The sequence below is a fragment of the Petaurus breviceps genome, unplaced genomic scaffold, assembly GCF_028583685.1.
Source record: "Petaurus breviceps papuanus isolate PSGF00001 unplaced genomic scaffold, PetGlider_PUasm1.0 151, whole genome shotgun sequence".
In the NCBI taxonomy this organism is placed as follows: domain Eukaryota; kingdom Metazoa; phylum Chordata; class Mammalia; order Diprotodontia; family Petauridae; genus Petaurus; species Petaurus breviceps.
The window spans coordinates 342967-353271 of NW_027185712.1; the positions used below are offsets into that span (position 1 = coordinate 342967).

A 10305-nucleotide genomic window follows, 5' to 3' on the forward strand; every position below is an offset into this window, starting at 1 on the left:
AGAAGAAGAAGAAGAAGAAGAAGAAGAAGAAGAAGAAGAAGAAGAAGGAAGAGGAGGAGGAGGAGGAGGAGGAGGAAGACAGGGAGGAGGAGGAGGAGGAAGAGAAGGAGAAGCATCTGAAGTCTTGAAAGGACTTGCTTTAGATCACATAGCTAGTAGTCTTAAGCAACTACTTCCCTTGCCAGGAGGAAATTTTTTTTTTTTATGTTTCTTTTTCCTTGGGGAGCATAATATAGGAGAACGAGTTTGGGGCTTGAGTCAGAAGGTTTGGGTTCCAGGCCTGGCTCTGTCATGAACTTCCTAGTTCCATGACATGGGTCAGCTTGGTCTCTGGAACAGCTTTTTTGTCTACAAAATGGGAATAAAAATCCTATTTCACAAGGTTATTGTGGAAATCAAAAGTAATCTTATATACAGGGCATATACAGTCTAAACTGTACTTAAACACAGTTTAAAACTGCACTAATTCCTTAACAAATATTGATGGAAAAATTTTAAATAAAACACTAGCAAGAATGAAGCAATAGATCACAAAGACCATATATTATGACCAGGTGTGATTTAAACCAGGCATTGGTTGGTTCAACATTAGGAAAACTATCAGCATTTCTGTTGTTATTAACAGAAATCATATAATTATCTCAATAGATACAGAAAAAACTTTTAACAAAATGCAATGCTCATTCCTATTAAAAACACTAGAAAACACAGGGATAAGTGGAACTTTCCTTAAAATGGTAAGTAGTATCTATCTAAAACTATCAGCAAGCGTTATTGGTAATGCGGATGAACTAGAAGCCTTCCCGACAAGATCAGGGTGAAGCAAGGATGCCTGTTATTACCACTGCAATTCTATATCATACTATAAATGTTAGACATAGCAATAAGAGAAGAAAACGAAATTGAAGGAATTAGAATAAGCAATGAGGAAACAAAACTATCATTCTTTGTAGATGACACAATGCTATAATTATTTATATTTAATTATTTATATTTAATTTATATTTATTTATATTTAATTTATATTTAATTATTTTAACCAGCTTTTTAGTTGATTCTCTAGGATTCTCACTTAGAGAATCCTAGAGAATCAACTAAAAAGCTGGTTAAAATAATTAACAACTTTAACAAACTTGTAGGATATAAAATAAATCCACATAAATCATCAACATTTCTATATATTAACAAAGCCGAGTAGCAAGAGATAGAACTAGAAATTCCATTTAAAATAACCACAGATAATACAAAATACTTGGGAGTCTACCTGCCAAGACAAACCCAAGAACTAAATAAACACAAGAACAAAATGCTTTTTCATACAAAAAAGTCAGATCTAAACAATGCTGTTATTGCTGTTGAATAAACTCTCTGTGACCCCTTTTGGGATTTTCTTGGCAAAAATACTGGAGTGGTTTTTCATTTCCTTCTCCAGCTCATTTGACAGAAGAAGAAGTGAGGCAAACAGGGTTAAGTGACTTGCCCAGTGACACACATCTAGTAAGTGTCTGAAGCTAGATTTGAACTCATGAAGATGTCTATCTGATTTCAAACCCAGGGCTCTAGCCACTGTGCAACCTAGCTGATCTGTGAAGAACTACTATTGTGATATAAGAAATGATGATCCAGGTACTTTCAGAAAAACCTGGGGAGACTTACATGAACTGATGCAGAATGAAGTAAGCAGATCCAGAAGAACATTGTACATAGTAACAGCAACATTGTACAATGATCAACTTTGAATGACAGCTATTCTCAGCAATACAATGATTCAAGACAATTCTGAAGGACTTATATGAAAAATGTTAGCCACCTCCAGAGAGAGAACTGTTGGAGTCTATAAGCAGATCAAAGCACACTTTTCTTTTAAACTTTCTTTCTTTTTCTTTTATTAATTTTTTTGATCTGTGTTTTCTTTCACAACATGACTAATATGGAAATGTTTTGCACAAGTATAACCTATATCAAATTGCTTGCCTGCCCAAGGAGGGGGAAGGGATCCAGAAAGGGAGAGAATTTGGAACTCAATTTTTTTTTTTAGCAATGAATGCTTAAAATAGTTTTTATGTGTAACTAGAAAAAAGTTTTAACTGCAGTAAGATTTTAGGTACTCCCTGTAGGAAGTGCTTTGTTTCTACAAAGTTGAGAGAAACATCTGCTCTAGTTATTCACAGTAGCAGCAGCAGCACGTAGTGGAAAGAGCAAAGGATTGGGACCTTGGTTAGATTCCCAGCTCTGCCCTTTATAAGCTGTGTGACCTTAGGCCAGTCACTGCCCTTCTCTGGGCTACTGCATATTCCTCTATAGAATGAGAAGGCAGACCAAGGTGATCTCTAAGGTGACAGCCAGCAATAACATTCAGTGATTGTATTGTTCCTTCTGCTAACAGAATATGAACCTGGAGAACTGAGCTGTCTGGTTAAAAAAAAAAAAAGCTGGTTCAGACCCCTTCTCGAATATTTCCGTGTAGGGATTAAAATTGTCAAACCTACAATGAAAGAGACTTGAGCAAGAGCTCTGAGCCAATGGCACTTTATTAAAAAGTCCATGATCCCCTCTCATGAAGTGAACCTCAGATCTTCCTCATAATCTGAGATGCCCCCTTTTTCTAGGACTTTGTTTTAATAGGGTTTCCAAATATGCAAAAGAGGCATGGTGAAATGCAGAGTCTCATTGGTTGATAGACCTTGCTCTTGAAGGACAAAAGTGACATATCAAGGGGGGGGGGGGGGGGGGGTGGGTCACAGGCTGGGTGAAGCATGGGGCATCTCTGTGAACTTGGTGGTAATAAGATGATCACTTGCTCATGTTGGACAAGACAGAGAGGTCCAGAGGTACGAAAACAAGTTGAGGGACCTTCTGAAGCATCAAGGCATCTTGAGTTTGGACATGGAATTTCAGTAAAACAAGATGGAAATGTCTCTGTCAGCATTCTAGTGAGGACATGAGTGAGCCTCATAATTTGTTAAACAAGCAGTGAACATTACAGTAAAGTTTGAGGCCCACTATAAGGACCTATCTATCCTTATATTATTTATATAGGATATCAAAATTATTTATGCTGATTGGAATAGAATAGGGGTCTGAATGAACTATTTCCCATATCTGCTGGGACTTTCCTACCCACCCCTTTTTGTCTCTGCTTACCCAGTTATCTTTCACATGAATGATGAATGGTTACAGTGGTGAAATATGGGACAGAAATTTAAGCTTATGTCAGTGAGACTCAGAAAACCAGGTCCCTGGAAATACCCTCCCCACTTCTGTCATCCTCTCCTCCCTCCACCCTGTGTCTTCCTCACACTTCCTCCAGGCAGGCCTCTCTACTGCATTTCATCTCATATCACCTCTCTTATTACTCGCTGAATAAATCACTACAATAAACAGAATGGGAATTATTACTTAATTGTCCCCTGAATCTTTAGGGGATACTGGTTCTTTCTATCATGGGTTCTATTTCTAGCCTTTCAGACCAGTAATTAACCTCAGCTCTCCCTCACCCCCATGCTCCCCTTCCTCAGAGGTGAGCACGAAGCCAAGGAGACAAGGGTTGTTCTGCCAGATCCCCACTTATGGGCAGCTGCCTCCTCTCTCCTAATGTGTGGCTTTTGTCCTCTATTGCAGCTTATGAGATCGTCATAGAAACCGGAGATTCAGATACCAGGGAGAATGCCTGGATCGTTCTGGAAGGAAGAAAGGACCGATCCAAAGAATTTCTCATTGAAAACAGCCCTAGGCACAGGGTGTTTAGAAAGTAGGGGAGGCCCTTGGATGAGGGGTGGAGGAGAGAGACAAGGGAGGGGAGGGTAGATAATAAGAAAAACAGACTTAAGAACAGCCAGGTGTCCTGCAGTCCTCTGGTCTTTAATGGGATGGAGCATGGAAAGAGGGGAGGAGGGAGGGCAGCTTCCAATGTCTGGTTCTGGGACACAGATTAGCAAAGCATTTACTGATCCCTTCTAGGTGCCCAGCACATTAAGTACTTTGGGAAATAAAAGACAATGAAAAGGTATGATCTCTCCCCTCCAGGAGGAGAATGTTGGATTTAGAGCTCCAGTGACCTGAGCTCAAATCCTGTCTCTGACACTCACTAGCTACCATTGCCAAGTAACCCTCACTGCTCAGGGCCTCAACATTTTCATCTGTAAAATGGGCATGAGAATACCTGAATTAACTCATAGGGTCCTTGAGAGGCTCAGATAATACAGATAAAGTGCTTTGCAGTCTTGAAAGCACTCATGTCAGCATCAGTTAATAATATTTTTATTTCATAAGGATTTGTCAAAAAAGCATTATTTAATTGTATTCTCTAACATAGTTCCTTATGCCTGAGGACCTTTAAGTCTAGATTCTCCCAGATTAATCTTAAAAGCTGTTCAAGTAACATTCTGTCACTATTTTTGTTTTAATGACGTCCTCCCCACTGCCCACAGGATAAAGCCCAGGCTCCTTTTTCTGTCATTCAATGCCCCACCACCCTTTTGCCCCAAGTTATATTTTTTATCTTTCTAACCTTCCATCTTCCTACTCTCTAATGAGGCTGGACTCCATCCCACTCTTGTAGTCCATGTGCATCCCCATTCCCATGTCTTGGCTCATCTTATTTCCCCCTGTCCCCTCCCTGCCATCCAAGTCCTACTTGTCAGTCAAGGATGCAATCCCATCTTCTCCAGAGAGCCTTCCCTGAGCAGCCCAGCCTTCACTGGTCTCTCCCTGGCCTGAATTCCTAGAAACACTTACTGTCTTTGCCAATCTCAACCTTAGCATAGACAGCACTATGTGGTTATTGAATTATTTCATGTGTGGTAGATTTGCCTCTCCAACTAAAATGTAACCCAAATGAGTACAGGGGTTGTTTCTTACTCTTGCATTCCCAAGTGCCCAGTTTTAGTGCTTCACATATGGTAGCACTGAATAAATATTCTTTGAATGAATGGATAAATAAAATAGTCAAGAGAATAGATGGATGGATGATGGATGGATGGATGGATGGATGGACAGATGGATGGATGGATGGACGGATGAATGGATGGATGAGTGACCTAGGTGTGGGAAGGTTCATTGAACATGCCCTTTGTTTCTTACAGAGGCACCACTGACAAATTTGAATTTGACAGCACCTATGTGGGTGACATAGCAGCACTGTGTTTGTGGCACATGCCCAGAGAAGGGCAAAGGATGCCTCCCAGGGAGATATTCTGGCACGTGAAGACCATCACCATCACAGAGCTGGAGTTCAACAATGTGTATGTAACTTTCTGCCTTGGGCAAGAAGCTAGGAAAGGTTGAGGTGGGACTTCCCAACCGGAAAGGTGTAGACTTCTGAGGTGGCTTGGAATCTCCCTCATTTGGCTATGGGCAAAGCAGGGTTGGTGTCATGGACACAACCTTGAGAAGTTGGGTGAAAGAAGAATTGAGTCATCTAGGAAGCATCCTATGAGGACACTGTGGATAGGGAAGGCACTGAAGGGAAATACCAAGGAAATACACCAGAAGGAATCACCGTCATAGAACCTCAGAGTGGGAAGGGCCCTTAGAATTTATTTTGTCCAAGCTTCTACCCCAGTGGCAGAAACCTTCTGACAGAATGTCATCAAGCCCTGCTTGAGCACATCAAATAACAAGAAACTCCCAGCCTCCAGTGGCAATCTGTGCCACTTTTTGACTGCCCAGGTTGGTAGTGTTAACATCATTTTAGATGTAGTCCAGAGAGGACTGGTCTCTAACCTGTGAATGCCTGGAGCTGCACAAAGCAGGCCAGAGACAGGAGTGCCAGGACATAAGCAGTGATTTAATTAACTACTTTCAGAGTGAGGAATGCTCTCCAAGCTGGAGCAAAGGCACAGCTTATATACATAAATCACAAGTGTGAAAGGGAGGGAAAGTGGATCACAAAACAATCATTTCCAGGGCCTGAGTGGTTTCCCACAACAAGCCCATGAGTGCAGGACAATACAGATGTTCTGGAGTCTTGTGGGAACAGTATTATTTCACGTCTTGGGAGTTGTTACTTGGTGGGGCACAGGACCAGAGTCCTATAACCGGAACAGGTTCTACAATCTTTGATTCACTTCACTTAAGGCACACAGGCACAGGAATGTAGTGATTGGGAGAGCATTGTCAAGGGTTTGATTGACCATTTCAAACTGCATTGTAAGTCTCTGACTCCCACGTCTGAGTCTCCTGAGAAAAAGGAAGCTTTGAAAAATCTAAATAATTAGTATATTCCTTACACATATTTCAATTAATATGAAAATCATAATTCCCTTCACTTTAGAAATTCTCCTTTTTACTGGATCAGTCTGTTTCCTTGAAACTTCCACCCTCTCTTCCCTAGTTTTACCCTCTGGAACTACTGAAAACGAGCTTGTCCCTTTTGTCACATGAGACAACCCTTCAGACAGACATTTGAAGAGAGTTATTACGTGCCCGCACCTCCAGTTGTCTCTTCTCCATGGGGTTTCAAGATCCATCACTGTCCTGATCACTCTCCTCTTGATTCACATTCTATCTTCTTATTTAAATGTAGTGTCCAGAAGGGTTATCCTAATCCAGATATGGACTGAGGAGCCCCCTCCTTCTAGACACTATACCTTTGCTAATATCACCTTCTATTTAGATGACAAACTTCTTGAGAGGAGAGACTATCACAGAAAACTTTATATCCAGGGTGCTGTGCAAATGAGAGGCACTTAAACATTTGACCTGAATGGAGTTAAAAGATCACATTATCTTTTGAGGATAGACATATCATATTAAATATATGGAGCTTTGTAGCCCTATGAAAGCCCTCAATGTTCTACATGAATTACCATTAAGACAAGTCTTCCCCCAACCTTCACTTATGCCATTGATTTTTTAAACCAAAGTAAAAGACTTTATATTTATCTTAATTACCTTTCTACTGAAAAGCAAGATAGCATAGTCAATAGAGAGGTGGACTTGAAGCCAGGAAGCCTTGGGTTCAGTCACTGCCTCTGACACAGAATATCAGGCTGTGTGACCCTGGGTAAGTCATTTACCTTCTCATGTTCTAAGACTACCAGTTGTAAAGAAGGTGCTGACTAGCACTTAGCACAATGCTTAGCACCAAATGAATACTTCATAAATGTTTATTGATTGAATGATTGATTTACTGGCATTGGTATAGTGAGCTCCCTCATCCAGGAGTTCCTGATGTCAATAAAATCACAGATCTAGTCCCCATCCCTAACTTTCTACCGGACACAAATGAACTTAAGCAGTTTTTGTTGCATATTTGTTGTTAGTTTTAGCCCATTATTCCAATCTATTGAGATCTTTAGGCCTTGAGTTCTGGCTGTCAGTGTATTAGCTCTCCCTCCCAACAGTCCCATAAAGTCGACAAGAATGCTATTTATGCCTTCACCCAAATTGATGCTAAAAACATAAGTAGGACAGCACCCTTTTACAGGCTGATGGAGCCCCTCTCTACAAATTGACATTCATTCACAAATAATACACAGTTCACTCTCTAAGTGGTTCAGAACAACTCTGAATCCACCTAACTCTACTCTCATATAACTCACACCTTTCCATCTCTTCCACAAAACTGTTGTGGGAGACTTGTCACATGCCTCACTGAAACGAAAAGCATTGGATTTGGAATCAGGAGAGACCTGGCTTCAAATCCTACCTCAGACACTTACAAACTGTGTGACATTGGACAACACATTTAACCATTCTGAGCCTTGGTTTCCTGATCTATACAATGGGAATAATAGTACCTAACACACAGAATTGTTGTGAAGATCAAATAAGAGAATATCTGTAAAGTGATTCCAAAACCTTAAATCTATGTAAAAATGTCAGTTTCTAGTATTTTTATAGTCTATAATAATATTTCCCATCTAACAGTTTAATTCAATTCAGTTAACACTGATTTGAGACCCCAATATATAAAACCACTGTCTTAGGCACAATCTAGTAATTCAGTTAAAAAGCCAAGGGAACTTAGTTTGGTAATGACTTTTTTCTTCTATGTGAACTAAGCTGCCTCCTGATTATTCTTCTGTTTAACAATCTCCTCTAGAATTTTACCAGGGATCAAATTCAAGTTCACTGTCCCAGTTTCCCAAAATCAAACTTCCTTATCTTTTTGAAAGTTGATATGATATTTACCTATTCCCATTCCCTATGCCTCCCTCCTGTTTTCTACAGTTCCTCAAAACTCATCCAGAGTAGTTCTGTGATCATACCTATATTCTGGGACATAATTCATCTAAATGAATTAACCTCATTGAGATCTGAACTCATTTATGAGGTTCTCTTTTAATAGCTCTTGATCTATCTAATAATGATGTCAGACATTTATAGTGGTTTAAAGTTTACAAAGCCCTTTACAGAGGAAACATCATTTTGTGGATTGAGGACCACTAGAGATGTCCAGACTATTTGGGTTCAAGACCCCTGCATACTGTCTTGTGACCTTAAGCAAGTCATTTAACCTTTTAGCATCTCAGGCAACTCTTTAAAGACTGTTCCTTGTCAATCTACATTGGTAGATCTACATTATCCTCACTGGGGAACTCCTTTTCACCAATGAGGTCAAAGGTCTGGAATCCAGTCCCCACCAAGAAACACCTTAGATCCATTAGCCCAGAAAAAGCATTTCTTATCTGCCAAGAGCTGTGCTAAACCCTGGGTATACAAATTCAAGCAGGAAGAAAGACTGTCTCTGTTCTCTGAGAGCTTACATTCTAACAGGGAAGACAACACATAAAGGGTAGCTGGAAGTTGGGAAAGGGAGGTAAGGTGGGAGAAAAGTTCAGGGGCTGAGCCCAGTAAGAAGCAAGTAAGGCTGGCATGGGTAACTCCTCCAATGGAGGTTCCAGGACAGAACTCAACAGCTAGAGGAGGAACATCATCTCATTGGAGCCTCACAACAATCCTATGAAGCATTATTATCCCCATTTTACAGATGAAGAAACTGAGGGTCAGAAAGTCTAAGTGATTTACTCATGGTCACACAAGTAAATATCAGAGGAGGGAGTTGAATCCAAATCTTCCTAACTCCAGATCTAGCACTCTTACCGCAACTGAGCACTGCCTTTCAGTTAAGATATTGGCACTGCCTTGTTCCTGTACCTTGGGCTTCAATTCGTAGGAATAATAGATTTAGAGGTTTAAGGGACCTCAGAAATCATCTAGTCTGACTCCATCATTTTACAGAGGAGAAACACTGGGTAGAGGGTGGTTGTGACCTATCTGAGGTCATACATAGTTAGTCTTTTATACTATCCTATTTAACACTTCCTCCCAACATCCTTTTACCCAAGACAATAGTCTCAATGTTTTATACTTTGGTCACACTGCACCTGAAAGATTAAGTCCAAGTCTGAGAGTCTCCTAAGGAGGATATTGATAAGCTGGAATGTGTCCAGAGGAAGGTGACCAGGCTAGTGAGAGACTTGGAGCCCATGCTAACATAAGGAATGGTTATATTGTTGTTTAAGAACTGTATCCTTCCTTAGTAAGAACAACTGCTGACTTGTATGTTCAAGTTATAAGTACTACACTGTGTCAGGCTAGAACCTGCCTAGAACATTTGGCACAATGGCCTTGTGACTCAGGAAGATTCCCCTCCATTGCCCCCCTTCCCAATGCCAAGAGATCTGACATGGGTGTGTATTATACACTGACCAAGAACAATGAGGTTTGTGGGTCAAATCCTAGGAATGGGACTGGGAAGGATGTCCAAGTCTAAGGTCATTAGCTCTATAGATCCATAGGAAGGACTAAAAAGATCAGGGCACCAAGAGAAAGACTGTCTCTTGGTTATTACTAATCCCAAGCTTGGAAAGCAAATATCTTAATTTTCTAGGAGACAGAGGAGATAAGGTAAGAGACGCACACCTCTGTCCACGCATAGACCAGAAGAATCTACTTTTAATTCTCCATAAAGCTATGGTCATAAGTTAGTATATAGTGGATAGACATCTGGACTATAGAAGAAAGGCTACCTAGATATCCACTTCCACCCAAATACTGTGGGTGGGGAGACTGGGTGGCCCAAGTTTGGTAGCTTGAGTTTGTCTGTTTTGACTAGGGGAATGGAAAGAAGTCTACTCAATAAAAACCATCGTGGTAACCTGAAGGGCAGAGCAGGAATCAGAAACAGCCCAATATGCCATTAAAGAAGTGAGTCAATTACAAACCAGATTCTAACAACATTGTTCCTAGACCATTGTTTCTAGACCCAAGCAAAAGTAAGTCTTCCACACAACAGTTCTGTGGATAGATAGATAGATAGATAGATAGATAGATAGATAGATAGATAGATAGATAGAT

The 10305-nt window shown here is 40.5% G+C and overlaps 1 protein-coding gene across 3 annotated transcripts in view; it reads left to right on the forward strand.

Moving 5' to 3' along the window:
* Positions 1-10305, forward strand: part of LOXHD1 (lipoxygenase homology PLAT domains 1) — a 267332-nt gene that overhangs the window by 250994 nt on the left and 6033 nt on the right. For all 3 annotated transcript variants that reach the window (XM_069077562.1, XM_069077570.1, XM_069077574.1), the window contains 2 exons: positions 3622-3751; positions 5085-5243. In XM_069077562.1, the coding sequence (XP_068933663.1) occupies positions 3622-3751; positions 5085-5243 (289 nt within the window). The remainder of the gene's footprint in view (positions 1-3621; positions 3752-5084; positions 5244-10305) is intronic.